This window comes from Salvelinus alpinus, chromosome 4 (genome assembly GCF_045679555.1).
Source record: "Salvelinus alpinus chromosome 4, SLU_Salpinus.1, whole genome shotgun sequence".
Taxonomy (NCBI): Eukaryota; Metazoa; Chordata; class Actinopteri; order Salmoniformes; family Salmonidae; genus Salvelinus; species Salvelinus alpinus.
This window is the reverse complement of record NC_092089.1, coordinates 89,855,180-89,876,921: the sequence shown is the minus strand read 5'-3', so window position 1 is coordinate 89,876,921 and position 21,742 is coordinate 89,855,180. Positions and strand designations below refer to the sequence as shown.

The 21,742-nt window shown below is 42.9% G+C and overlaps 2 protein-coding genes across 6 annotated transcripts in view; both read right to left on the bottom strand.

The window, feature by feature from the left end:
• Positions 1 to 10,801, bottom strand: part of LOC139574658 (tetraspanin-17-like) — a 50,619-nt gene extending 39,818 nt beyond the window's left edge. Inside the window, exon 1 of one of the 2 annotated variants that reach the window (XM_071399426.1) lies at positions 10,245 to 10,801. In XM_071399426.1, coding sequence (XP_071255527.1) covers positions 10,245 to 10,343 — 99 coding nt within the window. In that variant the 5' untranslated portion in view covers positions 10,344 to 10,801. The remainder of the gene's footprint in view (positions 1 to 10,244) is intronic. The other variant, XM_071399425.1, reaches the window with a different exon arrangement.
• A 3,359-nt stretch (positions 10,802 to 14,160) lies between these two features.
• LOC139574657 (synaptopodin-like) overlaps positions 14,161 to 21,742 on the bottom strand; it is a 63,765-nt gene continuing 56,183 nt past the window's right edge. For all 4 annotated transcript variants that reach the window (XM_071399420.1, XM_071399421.1, XM_071399422.1 and 1 more), the window contains 2 exons: positions 15,963 to 19,412; positions 14,161 to 15,776 (listed from right to left, as the gene is read on the bottom strand). In XM_071399420.1, coding sequence (XP_071255521.1) covers positions 18,462 to 19,412 — 951 coding nt within the window. In that variant the 3' untranslated portion in view covers positions 14,161 to 15,776; positions 15,963 to 18,461. The remainder of the gene's footprint in view (positions 15,777 to 15,962; positions 19,413 to 21,742) is intronic.

The following is a 21,742-nucleotide window of genomic DNA, read 5'->3' as shown; positions in this document are numbered from 1 at the left end:
ATCATGAGGGAGGAAAATTATGTGGATATATTGAAGCAACATCTCAAAACATCAGTCAGGAAGTTAAAGCTTGGTCGCAAAAGTGTCTTCCAATTGGACAATGACCCCAAGCATACTTCCAGAGTTGTGGCAAAATGGCTTAAGGACAACAAAGTCAAGGTATTGGAGTGGCCATCACAAAGCCCTGACCTCAATCCTATAGAACATTTGTGGGCAGAACTGAAAAAGTGTGTGCGAGCAAAGAGGCCTACAAACCTGACTAAGTTACACCAGCTCTGTCAGGAGGAATGGGCCAAAATTCACCCAACTTATTGTGGGAAGCTTGTGGAAGGCTACCTGAAATGTTTGACCCAAGTTAAACAATTTAAAGACTGTATGTAAACTTCTGACCCACTGGGAATGTGATGAAAGAAATAAAAGCTTAAATAAATCACTCTATTATTATAATTATTACTAAAAACAGAGTTTAAACGTATTTGGCTAAGGTGTATGTAAACTTCCGACTTCAACTGTATATGCTTAATTTAGAGTTATTAATGTAACTTTAGTTTTTCTACAAACTTTGGGCTATATGTTTTGATTTTTAATACATTGTAAGGCTGTATGATGCGACTCTAATGATGATTTGAAAAAAGTTGCTTGAAAGGCATGAGCTCTGCTTCGTTTTTTTGAGCAAGCAGGCTGTACACACCACATCAGTCTCTCATTCACAATTTGACAAGCACTTGTTAAAGGTCCATCATTTCATGGCCGCATCCCCTTTTGTGTGGCCGTAATGCACCCTAAAATAATCCATGCCTTTTGCGGCCAGCGGCCCTTGACCCAGAGAGCTGCGTTGTGCCCTTCTCCCTGAGTGCTCTATATCACCTCTCACTTATATGGCTCTCCATCACGGGATCGGGTCTTTCTCACAGGCTACAAATGAAGACAGACACATCGGGGACACAACTGCCCGCGTCCTTATCCAATTCCGAGGTGCATATTGAAGATTTTGGAACAACTGTCCACATTTACTTTTTTTATATGTCATCTATGCACTTAAATAGTGAATGGAGGACGCTTTCCTGTGGTTCGTGTTCATGCCAGCCAGGTAGGCTATACTCCTGTTGTAAATATAAGCAATTTGCTTAATATTAGGAAAGTTGAGAAATAAATATAGTAGGCCTAGCCTATAGAAAGCTGATTGGGTCCTCCTCTTTTTAGTAGAGGCCATCACTCTATTTTTTTGTGCAATTGCAAACCCTCTAGAAATGTTGCGCAACATGAGCTCTCATGAAGTGTTTGATTACATGTGTCAGAATGTCGGAAACATCAACTTGCTTGAACATGCTGTAGGTCACGTAACTGTTTTGTGGACTTCACCGGACAGAAGTTGCTCTCTGATTTTGTGATGAAACAAAAGGTGTGGTTGAATTTATTCTGCCACTGTGTCTTCCTATTGTCTCGGCCTTTAGATCACGGTCACAAGGCATATGAACTAACAGGTTATAAAGCAGACAAGGCAATTATCACAACACATAGGTTCAAATATGGCTTATTTTTTTTCTGGCTTCCCCAGAGATTTTACACACTGCAACTGGCTCCTATGAAATTCACATGTTGGTGTTCATGGGTCCTTTTACATGGAAATGACCCTAAGCATGTTGTTATTGAGAGCCTCTTCGAGTAGGCCTAGATCTGTTGTTGCCACTTCCCTTTCAATAAGCAACATATCAACATATCCCCATCACCCTTTCAATCAGCAACATATCACCATCACCATATCACCTTCACCCTTTCAATCAGCAACATATCCCCATCACCATATCCTCATCACCCTTTCAAATCAGCAACATATCCCCATCACCCTTTCAATCAGCAACATATCCCCATCACCCTTTCAATCAGCAACATATCCCCATCACCTTTTCAATCAGCAACATATCAGCCTTTCAATAAGCAACATATCACCATCACCCTTTCAATCACACACAGGCAGACAGACAGGGAAAGGATGGGGGAGGGACGGAATGTTTTATTCAGGATGCCCCTGGGACCTGGCTGTGACTGGGGAGTACAACAGAGTGAGAGTCCAGGTAAGGTATGAGTTGGAGATCAGTGGAGGTCAGGGCCGTTTAAGATTAGGGAGGACAATTATAATGGTTTCATGAACATGACCTTATTTCTATTACAGCATATTGGATGACTGTCCTTCATAGACCATTCACCCAGTTCAATGTAACATGGATAGGTTTAGGCTACTACATGACTCTCTAATGTTCCCTGTCCCCATCATGAGGTTGATACAACCTGGACTATGAATGAAAGTTTACAACGCAAGTGCACACAGGTCGAGAGACATTTCAGTAACCAAGGTAACAGACATTGACATATTCAATATTGCCTTGCACACTCTTGCCTGCATCTAGCTGACATAGGGCGTATTCATGAGTCCAACAGTTGCAAACAAGAGTTTATATTGGATACATTCAGGTATGTTTCTCATTTTGTTCTGTTTGCTTCCGTTTAAGAAACGTTTTTTTTTTTCTTCAACAGAATTGGCGGAATGAATACACCCCTGATCACACACAAATACATGTCACTTTCATAGCAGCCACGTAAGAGCGAGATCCCTTTGATGGTTGTATAATTCCTTCTCACATCTACGTGCTATCCTCCTCTCCTCTTCGCTTGTGGACTTCAGTGCGCAACACATCAGGTTTCTGTGACCAGGCGAAAAAAAATCTTTCCAAACAAAAACTTCATATCATTACCACTAACCGCTACACACAGCCTACATCGTTGTCACCCTATTTACGTCATAGGTCACCATAGCTACTAGAACTAACACGTTAGAAAAACTCGCTACCATCATGCAGTACAGTGTACAGGTAGCAAGCAGTTTAGCAGTTACACCGGTAGGCCCTGGTGGCAATGAATGAATCAAACTAAAAGCGTAACATGACTTGGAAGAGTTCCAGTGTTGTGTTGGATAGCCATAGCCAGCTAGCTAACATAGCATCCCTCTGTTTGAGCAGGCTAACATAGCATCCCTCTGTTTGAGCAGGCTAACATAGCATCCCTCTGTTTGAGCAGGCTAACATAGCATCCCTCTGTTTGAGCAGGCTAACATAGCATCCCTCTGTTTGAGCAGGCTAACATAGCATCCCTCTGTTTGAGCAGGCTAACATAGCATCTCTCTGTTTGAGCAGGCTAACATAGCATCTCTCTGTTTGAGCAGGCTAACATAGCATCCCTCTGTTTGAGCAGGCTAACATAGCATCCCTCTGTTTGAGCAGGCTAACATAGCATCCCTCTGTTTGAGCAGGCTAACATAGCATCCCTCTGTTTGAGCAGGCTAACATAGCATCTCTCTGTTTGAGCAGGCTAACATAGCATCCCTCTGTTTGAGCAGGCTAACATAGCATCTCTCTGTTTGAGCAGGCTAACATAGCATCCCTCTGTTTGAGCAGGCTAACATAGCATCTCTCTGTTTGAGCAGGCTAACATAGCATCCCTCTGTTTGAGCAGGCTAACATAGCATCTCTCTGTTTGAGCAGGGTGTTTCAGTAGGCTAAACTAACTAGCTGCATTCGCTAGCTAAGTGAACGTTTAAAAAATAAATAAATAATATATCATATATAGCTCTCGCTCTCTAGCTCCTTAATTTTTTGAAGAAATGAATTTGTTCAAAACTGTTCAATTAATGTCTTCTCTCTCTTTGAGTCAACTAATCACCACATTTTATGCACTGCAGTGCTAGCTAGCTGTAGCTTATGCTTTCAGTACTAGATTCATTCACTGATCCTTTGATTGGGTGGACAACATGTCAGTTCATGCAGCAAGAGCTCTGATAGGTTGGAGGACGTCCTCTGGAAGTTGGCATAATTGTAAGTCTATGGAAGGGGGTGAGAACCATGAGCCTCCTAGGTTTTGTATTGAAGTCAATGTACCCAGAGGAGGACGGAAGCTAGCTGTCCTCCGGCTACACCATCGTGCAACTCTACAGAGTGCTGTTGAGGCTAGTGTAGACTTTCATTGCACATGAATGTATTTAGTAACGTTTTATTTTAAAAGGATAACTTTTTAAATGTTTCGATATTTTTATTTGTATTAAATTCACTGAAGAGGACGGTCCTCCACTTCCTCCTCTGAGGAGCCTCCACTGTTAGAGATCAGAGGTTAGTGTAATCCCATTAAATTAATCCAGGGGGATTAGAGCGATAGAGATGCTCAACTGCTGTCTCCCTCTGCCTGCCCCCCCCCCCCCCCCCCCTGCCTGTCCCCCTGCCTGCCCCCCCCCCGGGTGTATGTATCGTAAGCACACTGCGGCTAGGGATTCCATCCTATCTCCATGTGGACAGTAGGATTACAGGCACTTGGGGAGAAGCCCTCCTTTAATCCACGTGATCCTGTTAACCTCAGAGAGTGAGAGTGTGTTAATCTCAGCTAACCCGAACCTTAAACAGAGCCTAGACAGCTCAGCGCTTTAGATAAAGCTAGGCGGTGGTCTATACTAGACACTTTCATCAACGGATGAAATGATGGACCTCTCAATGACCTCTCAATGACCTCTCATTCATTGGCGATATACTCTGCTGATAATATGACACTGATCGCTTGGCTGTGGTAAAAAGACTCACACATTCCCAATTCACCGCATCTGATACAGTCTAATCAATGTAGGGCCGATCAAATGATGTGTTATCTGCGGTGCAACAAAACCACAGAACTACCTTTCCCAGGGACTATATTAAGATATTAACAGAGTTGTATAACGTTACAGTGGAGACCTGATATTAACAGAGTTGTATAACGTTATAGTGGACACCTGATATTAACAGAGTTGTATAATGTTATAGTGGAGACCTGATATTAACAGAGTTGTATAATGTTATAGTGGAGATCTGATATTAACAGAGTTGTATAATGTTATAGTGGAGACCTGATATTAACAGAGTTGTATAATGTTATAGTGGAGACCTGATATTAACAGAGTTGTATAATGTTATAGTGGAGACCTGATATTAACAGAGTTGTATAATGTTATAGTGGAGACCTGATATTAACAGAGTTGTATAATGTTATAGTGGAGACCTGATATTAACAGAGTTGTATAATGTTATAGTGGAGACCTGATATTAACAGTTGTATAATGTTATAGTGGAGACCTGATATTAACAGAGTTGTATAATGTTATAGTGGAGACCTGATATTAACAGAGTTGTATAATATTAGTGGAGACCTGATATTAACAGAGTTGTATAATGTTATAGTGGAGACCTGATATTAACAGAGTTGTATAATGTTATAGTGGAGACCTGATATTAACAGATGTGATCGCTCCAGAGGGGTTCCAATCTATGAGGTAGCGAGGGGTAGTGTAAACAGAGGAAGAGTCGGCTTTTCAAGTTGCCAAAAATCTAAATTATATATTTAAGTTGTACAGGAGTTAAAGGGGAAGTCAGTGGAATAAATGTGGAAAATACTGGAGATAAATAAAACATTTATTTTTAAATAAGGTGAGGAGCTGCATGCATATTATGTCTATATATTACAATATAATGTTTCTGACCGTTTGGAACAATTTATTTAATTTTTTATTTATTTTACCTTTATTTAACCAGGTAGGCAAGTTGAGATCACGTTCTCATTTACAACTGCGACCTGGCCAAGATAAAGCAAAGCAGTTCAACACATACAACAACACAGAGTTACACATGGAGTAAAACAAACATAGTCAATAATACAGTAGAAAAATAAGTCTATATACAAAGTGAGCAAATGAGGTGAGATAAGGGAGGTGAAGGCAAAAAAAAAGTCCATGGTGGCGAAGTAAATACAATATAGCAAGTAAAACACTGGAATGGTAGATTTGCAGTGGAAGAATGTGCAAATTAGAGATAGAAATAATGGGGTGCAAAGGAGCAAAATAAATAAATAAATAAATACAGTAGGGGAAGAGGTAGTTGTTTGGGCTAAATTATAGATGGGCTATGTACAGGTGCAGTAATCTATGAGCAGCTCTGACAGCTGGTGCTTAAAGCTAGTGAGGGAGATAAGTGTTTCCAGTTTCAGATGTTTGAAGTTCGTTCCAGTCATTGGCAGCAGAGAACTGGAAGGAGAGGCGGCCAAAGGAAGAATTGGTTTTGGGGATGACCAGAGAGATATACCTTGTGTCCAAAGAAGGGCCAGAAGTATACAGAATGGTGTCGTCTGCGTAGAGGTGGATCAGAGACTCACCAGCAGCAAGAGCGACATCATTGATGTATACAGAGAAGAGAGTCGGTCCAAGAATTTAACCCTGTGGCACCCCCATAGAGACTGCCAGAGGCCCGGACAACAGACCATCCGATTTGACACACTGAACTCTATCAGAGAAGTAGTTGGTGAACCAGGCGAGGCAATCATTTGAGAAACCAAGGCTGTCGAGTCTGCCGATGAGGATGTGGTGATTGACAGAGTCGAAAGCCTTGGCCAGATCAATGAATACGGCTGCACAGTATTGTTTCTTATCGATGGCGGTTAAGATATCGTTTAGGACCTTGAGCGTGGCTGAGGTGTACCCATGACCAGCTCTGAAACCAGATTGCATAGCGGAGAAGGTATGGTGGGATTCGAAATGGTCGGTAATCTGTTTGTTGACTTGGCTTTCGAAGACCTTAGAAAGGCAGGGTAGGATAAATATAGGTCTGTAGCAGTTTGGGTCTAGAGTGTCTCCCCCTTTGAAGAGGGGGATGACTGTGGCAGCTTTCCAATCTTTGGGAATCTCAGACGACACGAAAGAGAAGTTGAACAGGCTAGTAATAGGGGTGGCAACAATTTCAGCAGATCATTTTAGAAAGAAATGGTCCAGATTATCTAGCCCGGCTGATTTGTAGGGGTCCAGATTTTGCAGCTCTTTCAGAACATCAGCTGACTGGATTTGGGAGAAGTAGAAATGGGGAAGGCTTGGGCGAGTAGCTGTGGGGGCCATTGTAAGAACTGGAATGTGTCAGTTTAACATCTCAACGGTTGATTATTATATCAATTATTGATTCTAATGAGCAGAGTGTGCTGTAGTATTGAAATAAACTGAGGGAAATGAGGTATAAAGATGCAGGGTTATGGTAAGGAGGAAGAGGAGGAGTGCATGTGGATCGTATCTGGTTGAAGAACCGTGGTAGGAGTCGTGGGACACAGCGTCTCAGGGAAAAACACATCAACACCCTCCATCCTTTGTTCTTCTTACTCTGTGTGTGTGTGGTGTGTGGTGTGTGGTGTGTGGTGTGTGTGTGTGTGTGTGTGTGTACGTTCATGAGCGTGAAACAACCCCGGCACACAATGCCTCTGCTCAGTACAATAGGGTAGAAGGCATTGAAAAGAGGGTAGGGGCCAGTGGAGGCTGGTGTTATGGTCTCTAAGGGTTTTCAATATCGTCAACACCCTAACACTGCAACCACTAGAACAGCTGTAACCTAATAGTTTGCTTGTTCCCCAGGAATGGTCTAACAACTAATCAAGACCTTTTTTTGAAGGGAATAAACCACACACACACACACACACACACACACACACACACACACACACACACACACACACACACACACACACACACACACACACACACACACACACACACACACACACACACACACACACACACACACACACACACACACACACACACACACACACACACACACACACACACACACACACTTTAGTGAACACAGATTTAGCCCAAGAGAAGGCAGTTGCTTTCATGGAGCACTGGATTCGATTGTGAGGATGACCACAATGTATTTTCTTCTTCTTAAATCTTTTTCTTAAAAGATGTGATCCATTTCATAAAATGAAAGAGACAGGCTGGTATTGAGGAGAGAGCTGGCTGGTATTGAGGAGAGAGCTGGCTGGTATTGAGGAGAGAGCTGGCTGGTATTGAGGAGAGAGGCTGGCTGGTATTGAGGAGAGAGCTTGGCTGGTATTGAGGAGAGAGCTTGGCTGGTATTGAGGAGAGGGTTGGCTGGTATTATTGAGAAGAGGGCTGGCTGGTATTATTGAGAAGAGGGCTGGCTGGTATTATTGAGAAGAGGGCTGGCTGGTATTGAGGAGGGCTGGCTGTTATTGAGGAGGGCAGGCTGGAAGGAGGTGACACAGAGAGGGAGGAGAGGAGTAAAGAATGGAGGGGAAGGGGACTGTTGTTTTAACAGTTGCACTTATCAGACAGACAGGGGAGGGGTGTGGGAATGTGTTACCCTGCCCAGCACAGCAGTGTAACCCTACTGTTAAGGCCATTGGATAAACTAGTTTTAGGGTGTCTGTGATTGTAAGATTGCAAACTAGCACTACATGCAATAGACTAGCGTCCTGTACAGGAGGTAGGCTCCTGACATATGGGCCATTCTGGCTCAGACAAGGCTACTTAAGCAATAAGGCTTGATATCCTGGGAATTATTGTGTGAAAAACTCCAGACTAAGGGCTGTTCTAATGTCCGGGGGCGAACCCAAGGAGGGGGAAACAGCTCTTAGGGAAGGTGTTTTACTCAATCATTCCTGAGATCGAGGGCTTTATTGCTTTTATAAAACAGTTGCCAACATATTAAAAAAAAGATCAATGACATGTTCTATTAAAAACATTATATTAAGTAAATCTGTTTTATTTCATCCATCCATCATACAAAATAGTCTGTGGCAAAAGCCAGTCGTTAGTTATAAGATTCTGAAGTTACTAGCAAAATGGGCAGGTCGTTCCTTCTATCCATTCTATTTGCAATGGTTGCTATGCTAAACAAATCCTTGGTATCAAGCTATGCAAGCTAGCTACTTCTCATTCGCTAGCTAGCTAACTAAAGCTAACACACAATCACATCATGCAGCCGAAAAGACAACAAACGATGTGCACTTTCGTTTGTTTACCTTTGTGTTTCTATTGCCATTTCTCTGGACACATCCATTGTAGTGCTTCTACACCTGCATTGCTTGCTGTTTGGGGTTTTAGGCTGGGTGTCTGTACAGCACTTCGAGATATTAGCTGATGTACGAAGGGCTATATAAAATAAACTTGATTTGATTTAATGATCCTGATAAATGAATTTGCCTTAAATCAGAGAAGCTGTCTGCCTCTTCACACTCATATTTGCACTGTGGAGATCACAAAAGAAAACTGCAACAGCCCCCAAATGTGGCAAATAGAATGCAAGTCTAATAGCAAGGGGAGATGAAGTATATAAATTGACTGGCTGGGATGTGGGACATTGTTAAATCTAATGGAACAGGTATTACTCAGAAAGTGTAGGGGCAGCAGGTAGCCTAGTGGTTAGAGTGTTGGACTAGTAACCTGAAGGTTGCAAGATCGAATCCCAGAGCTGACAAGGTACAAATCTGTCGTTCTGCTGCTGAACAAGGCCACTGTTCCTAGGCCGTCATTGAAAATAAGAATTTGTTCTTAACTGACTTGCCAAGTTAAATAAAGGTTAAAAAAAAAAATCAACCAATCAGCATTCTGGATCCAAACAACACGTTTTATAATTACTACTTAGGCCTGCAACATACAATAACCCTGTCCCTGCTAGTATCCTATCAGCTCCTTGTGTGTGATAATGACAGTGTTGCTGCACTGACTCAGTGGCTACCATGTACTGTACACTAGTTCACTCTAAGCCATGCTACAAGAGGTGTGTATGGGCAGAGTAGGTTAGCTCAGAGTGAGAGTAGCTATTATATGGAGGTTAACAGTCAAGGATGGGACAGGCAGTACATGGACAGTTAGCTACACACACACACACACACACACACACATAACAACCCACACGCTCCAAACCTTCATCATTAATATGGGGAGCCCACTCACCCACAGTATAATGTACTACCTACTGTTGTTGGCATTCTGTTGTCCCACATGAACACATTAGGGCTGCTGGGAACCACACAATAGACTCCACACACACAAAATATTGCCCAATTGAGTCAAATAAAAAGCAGATGAGCAATGGATAATCAAACAACTGTTTTTATAAAGCTACAGAGGAAATGGAAATATTGACAGTTTCAAATCACTCAATGTTGCGATGCATACGTCAGGAACTAACTTACTGTACAGTATTTTAGGATTGTTCATTAAAACATATCTGAATGTAGTTTGAAGGAACGGCGCTGGAGTAATAGCTTGAACTAACGTTACTTAGCTAACTAGTTTAACTTCTCTCCTCTTTCGGGCAGCACTAGAAAAACTCATGTTTAGAATAAATGCATGCAGGTGTGAGATACAAATGTAAGTGACTTACCCAGAATATGATGTTAAATCCAAACAAGAAGTATTTGACACAGCAGCTCACTTCGACTCCTTTAAAAAGCTGGTGTTTTCGACTGCTAACGTTGCTCATCCTGTAAACGTCGAGGCTAGCTAGCTACAGTAACAATGTAGCGCCACTGGTTAGTTAGCTTGTTTGCTAACCTACAATCACGGCAGTGACAAACTAGCTACTATTGTTGTAGCACACAGGCTACCTAACTCCATAAAACAACTTGAAACAATCAACTAGCCAGCCAAATCACAAACACATCGCCATCTAGCTATAACGTTAGCTTCCTGGCTAACAACAGATCCAGAAACACTTTGGATGTGTAAAAAATAATATACAGTCATCTGCGGTTCAATGTATACTCTCCCTAACTAATCAGATAGTTGAAAGATAAATCCAATTAAAGGTTGTCTTGTTGATACGTTCTCGATGTCTCCCGTTCATAGCGTTTGACTGTTTTTCCATTCCACCTTTCTTGTTAACAACACACCTCGCTGTCATTTGCACTGAGCTTAGGAAACCCATCCTGATAAATGTATGGAAGATGTATTTTTCAAGAGCGACCTCTACTGGAACTATGTGTTAACAACACACCTCGCTGTCATTTGCACTGAGCTTAGGAAACCCATCCTGATAAATGTATGGAAGATGTATTTTTCAAGAGCGACCTCTACTGGAACTATGTGTTAACAACACACCTCGCTGTCATTTGCACTGAGCTGAGGAAACCCATCCTGATTAAATGTATGGAAGATGTCTTTTTCAAGAGCGACCTCTACTGGAACTATGTGTTAACAACACACCTCGCTGTCATTTGCACTGAGCTGAGGAAACCCATCCTGATTAAATGTATGGAAGATGTCTTTTCCAAGAGCGACCTCTACTGGAACTATGTGTTAACAACACACCTCGCTGTCATTTGCACTGAGCTGAGGAAACCCATCCTGATTAAATGTATGGAAGATGTCTTTTTCAAGAGCGACCTCTACTGGAACTATGTGTTAACAACACACCTCGCTGTCATTTGCACTGAGCTGAGGAAACCCATCCTGATTAAATGTATGGAAGATGTCTTTTTCAAGAGCGACCTCTACTGGAACTATTTGTTAACAACACTGCCGGTGTACTTCTTCCTGCTGCAGTGCACAGACCAAACAGAACAATGGTGAGGGATGAATATACCCTGTGAAAACAATTTAGGTATTTGAATAACATAAATACATACTTACCAGGTAAGAGGGACCGAAAATTCTTGCATTTGTTATATGACAGTTTAAAGTGTGACTTTTTTTGTGACATGTAAACCTTGTACAACAACTAAACTAAAACTAACATGGATAAAATTAAGCAATACAGCAATAAGACAACAATTGGCAACATTAAACTTAGGGGGGGATAGATTGTGCTGTGCTGTATCAATGTGCTGTAGCTGTAAATTTCAGTGATAGTCTGGCTAACACCTAACTCTCAAAGTCCTCCTGGCTTAAGTCTGGAATGGCCCTTTGACGCTGTCAGCACAATGCATCCATAATGAAGGGGGCTGTGATTTTACTGGTTGTCTCTCTGTGTCTTTTCTCAGTCAAACACCCACACGCACAGTCACACACAGCCTCCGAGCGAGCGCCTCACCGTTCCATTACAATGGTTGGATTTTCAAATCCAAACAACACCAAGTCTTAACCAATGAGGGGGAGAGAAAAAAATTGAGAGAACCAATCAAACACCGTTCCTCAATTTCTGAGCGAATACTGCTTTAACGAACGGCCTCCTTTCCAGACCATTGTGCCACAGCTCTCCCTGTGCTGTGAGTCACGTGTGTCGTGTCAGCCAGGCTATATCCGTGATTCCTGACCTGTCCTTATCTACTAAAACAAATGATCTGCTTTTCATAGACAAGTATTCTTAGCGTGGTCGTCAATATATAAACATAATCTTTTCCCGCATAGGTATTTCATTTGGAACAATAACGATATTTTGTATAGAAACAAGTCTTTATTTTTTAAAGAACTGGTTAAATTATATCCTGCTGGTGAGTCAACTTTTTAATGCAGAAGGATTGTTACTCAACGATGAGGAATTTGTATCTCGTTACAATATCCCTGTTACACCTAGAGGTCGCCATAGTCTTTGATGCTATTCCATCTGGAGCTCTCATGTTGTTTAGAGGTGGAACCAGACCTCACCTTCTGGACCTGCCCTCGCTTAATCCAGTTGACTCTCCAATAGGATACATGTGTTTCTCCTTGCTCCCTCAGAACAACAGATCTATACGTGCTTTATTTCAAAGGGATATTGTATCCGTTCCTTATGTCACAACTTACTGGAATACATTTGTCAATAATATCTGTTGGGGAAAAAGTCTGGTTATTACCACAAATACCTGCTTGTTAACAAGGTCAAAGAGGTCTCTTTCAGAATGATCCATAAGTATGACCCTGTGAATCATTACCTGAAGAAACTCAAAAAAGACATTGACATTAACTGTACTTTTTATGTTGAGCATCCAGAAACAGTTCTGCGTTTATTTTGACATTGTCTACATGTAAAACAATTATGGAAAAATATTCATAGTTTTATAATTGTTAATATTCTTGATTTATTTTTTTATTTTTTATTATGGGAGAATGTGCTGCTCAGTTTCCTTAACTATAATAAGGATAGAGAAAAAAAAATTACCCCATAAATCTAATTGTGCTTAATGGCAAAATGTCATATTCATAAATGTAAATTCACTAATAAAAAACCACTCTTCCGTGTTTTCTAGAAGGAATCCGAACAGTACATTAAGAATATTCAACATTCTTCTAATAAGAAAGCTGTTAAAACAATCAATATGTCTGCATCCTCTAAGGTCTTTGTATAATCTGTAATTTGTTGTAACCCCCCCCTTGCATCTTTTATCATTGTCTGTTTGTATACTTCTTGTAAGTATACTGGTTTTTCTGCAATAAAAAGCCGTTTCAACGGGAAAAAAAGACCTGTTCATATCTGACTTGTGTTGTACTCCCACCTGGTGGTATGTTAGATTACTACAGGTGGAGATAAAGGTCATTAAAACTCCCCTCTTTAGTTCCTACAGGTGGCGGTCTATGCATGGCCGTAAATCACCAATAAATCTCCTCCTTCATTTTACATGCGATTGGCTGCCACAATATGTAGGCTACTTCAGTATCTTATATCAAATAGATTTCAATCGGTCAGTATCCTCAAGATGATGTGTAACTACTGTCTGTCTATGTTCTCAGGACAACATTAATTATCAAAAATATATACATGTGAATGAAGCTAGATGATGTTTAACTCTAGAATCAATATAGTTGGTTCTCATGTTGTGAGATGGAGATGTGCGTCCCAAATGGCACTCTCTATTCCCTATATAGTGCACTACTTTTGACCAGATACCTATGGGTCTTGGTCAAAAATTAGTGCACTATTAAGGGAATAGGGAGTTCCATTTGGGACGCATCCAGAGTATCTCTTACAGACACCAGTGAGATGGCTGAAGGGGCTCAGAAAGCCCAGAGGTCTGCCTGACAGACTTGTGTTTGCTTGTTAGCTGCTATCTGTATTGATTTTCTCTTGGTGGCTGCTGGTGTGCTGCATTAAATGATTCTGAGTTAGTATGTCGTTATAGTCCTTTTCCCCTCTGTCATATACTATAAAAGACTATGAGCGTGGAGAAGAACCAGGGCAACCTGAGTAGCATAATGTATGATGACAAAACACTGTGAATTTAGGTATCCTATGATTAGCCTGTACAAAATGTACATAGTCTTCGTTCTGTTGTAGTATCCCAGATCAGCCTCTACAACATTTACAGTACATAGGCCCTTCTTACCATTGTAATGTAACTGAAGTGTATTGTGACCTTAAATGGAAAGAGACCACATACACAACATTGATATAATTAGTGTCATCACTTTTATTTTGTTTTGTGTTCAGTTATTTAAATAACCCAGAATTAAGGAGGGGTACATGAGACATATTGTTGATACACACATGTTGTTGTTAGTCATATTATCAATAAAACTTTTCCTTTTTTTCAAACTCAAGAAATCTCCCCCCCTCTTGTTTTTTAATTTAACCAAGTCAGTTAAAAACAAATTCTTGTTTACAATGACGGCCAAGGAACTGCCTTGTTCAGGGGGTAGAACGACAGATTGTTTACCTTATCAGCTCGGGGATTCGATCTAGCAACCTTTTCAGTTTCTAGTCCAACGCTCTAACCGCTAGGCTACCTGCCGACCCAATGGATTGTTAAAATACATGAAGAACTAATTACAATCAACACTTGGGATTGGGACATAGCCATCCTGTGTTGATGGGCAGGTTGGACTCACAGAGGAAGGGGGGGGGGGGGGGTTACTCGAGACTGATCCCTACATTGGCAACATCTGAAATACCACCCTATCCCTATAGTGTGTTGTTGATATACCGATGATTTATACCGTTCGGTAGCATTTGGAAGTTTTTTTCCCCCTGCATTTCACCTTTTCTTGTTGTGAGTGTTCTGATAAACAACACTCGTGAGACAAGGGGGAAAAACCAACCAGCTCAATGTGTTTACACAGGGGGAATAGGATGCCGTTTAAGATGCAGCCGTGACAGTGAGAAGGTTATTCCTGCCCACCCAAGGTGCCAAGTCACCATAACACCAGCTGTCCCGGTCAGTCAGAGATTTGTCAGGGTTTTAATTCATTAGGGTACACTAGCAAAATGCTGTGCAAAGGAAAACAAAATCCTTATTGGACAAGCTCAGGTAGTCCCTTCTTGTTTCAGTCCCTTTTTTCTTCTGTTTTGGTGTCTAATGAATACAGCCCACATGTGACTAGTCAGTAATTTGCTGATGCAGCGGTCACATAGAGTCCTATGTGTTTAGGGGACAAGGATAGAACCACTAGTGTTTAGGGGACAAGGATAGAACCACTAGTGTTTAGGGGACAAGGATAGAACCACTAGTGTTTAGGGGACAAGGATAGAACCACTAGTGTTTAGGGGACAAGGATAGAACCACTAGTGTTTAGGGGACAAGGATAGAACCACTAGTGTTTAGGGGACAAGGATAGAACCACTCCTGTATTTCCTGTCCTGTTTGTGATCCTCTACGGGGGCCGGAGGGAGAGATGTGGAATGATGTCGGTGGCCTTGGTGACCCCCCCCCGGCCTTGAAATACAACAGTTACATTAACTGATCATTGTTTTTAAGCCTATTATAGTGTGTTCAGTGTGTGGCGGCGGTCTCTAACTGTTACTATGCAGATTATGGAGAAAGAGTGTGTTTTCTGTGTGAATGACACCTGTTTCAGCCAATCAAGGTTAGTCCGATACTGTGTGCCAATAGGAATAATGGAATGAAACAAAGAAGTGCAAAATCAAGTGAAACTTGATCAAATACAAAAAAGTAAAGCAAACTGAAATGTGCATTTCGAGTAGTGTATGTGGAATACAGGGCCTTGCTTCAGCAAGAGTAACAAAAACCTACTCCTATCGTCCGACCCCAACCTCGACCCCAACCTCGACCCCAACCTCGACCCCAACCTCGAAGCCAACCTCGACGCCAACCTCGACCCCAACCTCGACCCCAACCTCGATCCCAACCCCGATCCCAACCTCGACCCCAACCTCGACGCCAACCTCGATCCCAACCCCGATCCCAACCTCGACGCCAACCTCGACCCCAACCTCGACCCCAACCTCGACGCCAACCTCGACCCCAACCTCGACGCCAACCTCGACCCCAACCTCGACGCCAACCTCGACCCCAACCTTCGACCCCAACCTCGACCCCAACCTCGACCCCAACCTCGACCCCAACCTCGACCCCAACCTCGACGCCAACCTCGACCCCAACCTTCGACCCCAACCTTCGACCCCAACCTCGACCCCAACCTTCGACCCCAACCTTCGACCCCAACCTCGACGCCAACCTCGACCCCAACCCCGATCCCAACCTCGACCCCAACCCCGATCCCAACCTCGACCCCAAGCCCGATCCCAACCTCGACGCCAACCTCGATCCCAACCTCGACCCCAACCTCGATCCCAACCTCGATCCCAACCTCGATCCCAACCTAACGTCTGACTGCAGCCTACTCTCAACCAATGGAATGACTCTTTTATTCATCTTTCCTATTGGCTACCTTGATCGTCATCGTCGTGGTACACACAAATGTTTGTCTCTACAACATTCGTGACAACAACCCCCTTTTCGTTTCCTATATATCTCTCAGAATGTAGTATTTTCTACATGCTCTATTTGATGTCCCCAGCCATTGTTAGTTGGTTGTTTGTGCCCGGACAGTAGACATATCAGTATTAGAAACGGTAACATTGTGTCCCATTGGTTAACATATAAAACCTTACATAAACTTTCTCCATAAAGGTCAACCCTCCTTTTGTCTGTCTCTGTCTCTCTTCTACCTCTCTACCTGCCAATCTGTACATTCATTTGAAACAAAGCAGTACATAAAACAACATACAGTAACTGTATATACAGTACATAGAGGGGATAGATGCATTATTGCACTGCGATAGGTAAAGAAGCTTTGTTCCCCCCCCCCCCCCCCTGTTCATTAAAAAAGGATATACTGTACTGTAGTGTACATTTTGGGCCATTTGTGATGGTATCAACACCACAATAACACCAATGTTCCTTGATTCTTTGCATAGTAAGGTTATGGATAGGTAGAGAAACTACATTGTAACCAGAGCCGTATTTATAACATGTCAATGTAAATACATGGCTCTGACTCTACCCATTCTATCTCTACGTACTCATTCAGAGTTGAAGAGTAATAGTCCGTTTTTTGTTTTCCTAATCTAATAACTATCACGGCAACTTTCAAAGGGATTCGTTTGATGAAAGCATAGTCCAGTAAGCTATAATATTATATTACAAAACTCCTATACCTGCCTCCCTGTAGACACTACTACTACGGTACTGAAACTGACCCATCAATACTCATAGTCCAGTAAGCTGTACTATTATATTACAAAACTCCTATACCTGCCTCAATGTAGCCACCACCACTACTACAGAACTAAAAACTGACGCATCGATACTCTGTATGCGTCCTAAATGGCACCCTGTTCCCTATTTAGTACACTACTTTTGACCAGAGCCCATAAGGCTCGGGTGTAAAGTAGTGCACTGTAGAGAATAGGGTGCCATTTAAAATCCCGTCACTCTCTCTCTCTCTCCCCAGTTTGACCTGTGTCAGACCTGCAAAACATCATGTCAACCTATGGTTTAACTGTATTCCTGTCTACTCCAATGTATACCCAGCAACATTAAAACACATATATATATATATATATACAAAATAACTGCAAAAGCATATCTACGCCACTACATTATCAATGTCTTACGTGGGGGAGGAAAAGTGTAACACTGTTTTGAAAACATTGCATCATTCCAGATATTGTCTTTGGTATTTTTCTTCTAGCCTGTATACCTTCTTTTTTTTGTTGGTATAAATTAGAATAAACCTTTTATTTATTTTTTAAGAGTAAACATAAGTAAGCTACTGTAATAATTTGATTATTCAAGGAACTCTTGTCAAAGTCAAATGCAAGTAAGCTAGTTTTACATTTCAGCAATGCCTGATTAAAACAACACATTTTGTTTTTCAATTACAAGGTCCATATCAAAAGTTGTAGACAAGTCGCTTTGGATTTTAGAATCCCTTCAATTTCCTTCTTTTTTTTTTTGTGCAATAAATGTATAATGTGTTTTATAAGATGTAAGAATGAGAGGAAGAGGCAACAGTGAATTGTCCCTTCAATCTCCTCTCGGTAATCCCACTGTTGAGCTAGCTCTGAGCTTGATGGTCCTGGACTCTTCTATAGCCAGCCAGACAAATCAGTGGGTTTTAGTGGACTTTAGAATCACCAGACAGGATGCTTCTATGTCCCAGCTGCGTTGTAAGGGCATCAGGTTCTTTACTGTGTGGTCACCATTATTGTCCCTTATTCCAAAGCAACAAACACACAAGGTCAGTTCCTTTCAAAGTCCTTACCATATCTCCCCTGTGAGGCTAGCGCTGAGCTGGCCCTCCATCAAGATGCTCCTATAGGTCAATGAAATAAAAAATTGTCCAAAACCCACCAGTCCCTTTTATCAATGTCCTGGTTTTCTTTCTTTCTCTTATTTCGCAAGCTCAATGGTCCTTTCTCCTGACCCTCTCTCCCCATCTCCCCCTACAGGTCAGTGCCAAAACTGCCCCTCTTCACCCTCAGGCTGCCTCCCCAGCCTCGGGGACTGGTGTTGTGGGTACGCTGCAGTCCTGGAGACCTCAGCCCAGAGTCCTCCGATTCCACCGAAGCATCTGAGTCAGTGAGGGACCTGGTGTTGTAGAGCCTTACTGGGGACCGGATCACCCCTGTAGGGGTGGGAGGTGGGCTGGCGAAGGGGGGGGACTGGCACCCCATGGCCCTGGACTGGTAGGGGCTGAAGGGGGGTTTGGAGCTGCTGTGGTGCTGCTGGTCATAGCCCTTGTGGTGCTGGTGGGTAGTGATGCCACCTTGTGGGGAGATTGGGAGATTGTGCCCGCTCAGAGCACCTGGGGATGGGCTGTTTTTACGTTTGGCCGCGTTGATGATGTTCTTGGCTAACAGGCGATGGTTTGCCTTGGAGTTGTTGGGGCTTGGGCTGACAATGGGAGACTGGCATCTGGAACCCCAGGGAGGGGACAGGGGTGAGGGGGAGAGAGGAGAGGTAATGGTGCCTTGGTGAGAGGGTCTGGAAGAGGAAGAGTTGGAGATGGTGGTGGAGAAAGGCTTGGTTGTCTGGTTGATGTTAGGGGATTGACAGCGGGACCCCCAGGGAGATACAGGCGATATAGGTGAGGTGGTAGTGGATGGTTTAGGCCTGGATAAAGAGGCAGTGGAGAAGGGTTTGGTGACCATCGCGGGGGACTGGCACCTCGTCTCCCAGGGTGGGGAGACAGGGGAGGTGGGTGTGGAGGTGCCCTGGTGGGGGGGCCTGGAAGTGGAGGAGGAGGTGATGGTGGTCTGGGGGGTAGGGGACCGGACCCCGCTGGGAGTGGGGGGTCCCTCTGGGCTGCTGAACCGCCGGGTGAACTGGGGGGTCCTGGTGGGGGGGTGGGTCGGGGTGGTGGGGGTCGGGGTTGGAGGCGACTCCTTCCTCGTCTGTGGAGAGTAAAGAGTATAAAGAGTATAAATCTCTGTACATGTGAATGTGAGACACCATGATCCTGTTAAACTGGGTTAGAGAGACATGAATATGAGACACCATGATCCTGTTAAACTGGGTTAGAGAGACATGAATATGAGACACCATGATCCTGTTAAACTGGGTTAGAGAGACATGAATATGAGACACCATGATCCTGTTAAACTGGGTTAGAGAGACATGAATATGAGACACCATGATCCTGTTAAACTGGGTTAGAGAGACATGAATATGAGACACCATGATCCTGTTAAACTGGGTTAGAGAGACATGAATATGAGACACCATGATCATGTTAAACTGGGTTAGAGAGACATGAATGTGAGACACCATGATCCTGTTAAACTGGGTTAGAGAGACATGAATGTGAGACACCATGATCATGTTAAACTAGGTTAGAGAGACATGAATGTGAGACATCATGATCATGTTAAACTAGGTTAGAGAGACATGAATGTGAGACACCATGATCATGTTAAACTGGGTTAAAGAGACATGAATGTGAGACACCATGATCATGTTAAACTGGGTTAGAGAGACATGAATGTGAGACACCATGATAATGCTAAACTAGGGTAGCGAGACATGAATGTAAGATAAGCTAAAGGCCTTCTATGCTCACTTCGAGGCAAGCAACACTGAAGCATCTATGAGAGCACCAGCTGTTACGGATGACTGTGTGATCACGCTTTCCGTAGGCGATGTGAGAAAGAGCTTTAAATAAGTCAACATTCACAAAGCCGCAAGGCCAGACGGATTACCACGACGTGTACTCCGAGCATGCGCTGACCAGCTGGCAAGTGTCTTCACTGACATTTTCAACTTCTCCCTGACAGAGTCGGTAATACCTAAATGTTTCAAGCAGACCACCATAGTCCCTGTGCCCAAGAAAGCCAAGTTAACCTGTCTAAATGACTATTGTCCCATAGCACTCACATCTGTAACCATGAAATACTTTTAAAGGCTGGTCATGGCTCACATCAACACCACCATCCCAGACACCCTGGACCCACTCTAATTTGCATACCGCCCCAACAGATCCACAGATGACGCAATCTCTATTGCACTCCACACTGCCCTTTCCCACTTGGACGGAAGGAACACCTATGTGAGAATGCTATTCATTGACTACAGCTCAGCATTCAGCACCATAGTACCCTCGAAGCTCATCACTAAGCTAAGGTCCCAGGGACTGAACACCTCCCTCTGCAACTGGATCCTGGACTTCCTGACGGGCCGCTCCCAAGTGGTGAGGATAGGCAACAACACATCTGCCACGCTGATCCTCAACACGGGGGTCCCTCAGGGGTGCGTGCTTTGTCCCCTCCTGTACTCTCTGTTCACCAACGACTGTGCATGACTCCAAACACCATCATTAAGTTTGCTGACGACACGACGGCAACGTTCCCTGAACATTTGTTTCGGCACTGAGCAAATTTCAGGTCTGCTGAGAGCAAACTTCAACGTTGTGAAAAGTCTGTGCAACTTCTGGCATACTTTTATTGTAAACACTGAGGTTGTACCCACTTTAAGTTACAGTTATAACAGTGGTCAAGTAGGCTACTGTGGCTATTTGGTCATAATGTAGGCCTACCAGAGTGGCCTACCATCAAAAACAACGGTGAAAATGCATCCCATAATATTTTAACATTTAACATATTTTAACATGCTGTTCTATCATTCAGCCTGTGTGTGGTGTTCAATGTAAGCCTACATTCAGTGTTTTTTGTTGTTGTTGAGTTTTTGAAAAAATATGCAGGGCTTAAAATTAACCTGTTTATCCACTTGTCCTTCAGACAAGGATGTGACTGAAAATGTTGTTGTTTGATGCAAGAAACCACTTCACAAAATAAAGTTTATTATTATTCCCATACCATTATTACAGAGAATCAGACAAATGATGCTACCCTCTGCCTAATGGCTACTTAGCTTATTCTGTCTCAAAATACAACACTGCCCAATTAAGACAGAAGAAATGCTCCTTACCTGACTTTCTTTTCAAAGATGGCTAGAAATGTACACGTTTTGTGCTCTTGTAGGAAGCAACCACTCCCCCACTGCTGACTACAAATGATTTATAACTGTGCTAATAACTCACTAAGTAGCAAAGGATCTGAACAAAATGTTCACATGTGGCTACATACAGCTCTTACTTTGATGAGTGCATCTACTCACAACAAAATGCATCTACTCACAATCGCTCATGCTGTAAACACAGTCCAGTTCTAAGGAATGGCACAGATCCATATATGTCAATGGTCGATTTGCATATAGGGATACTGCAGCT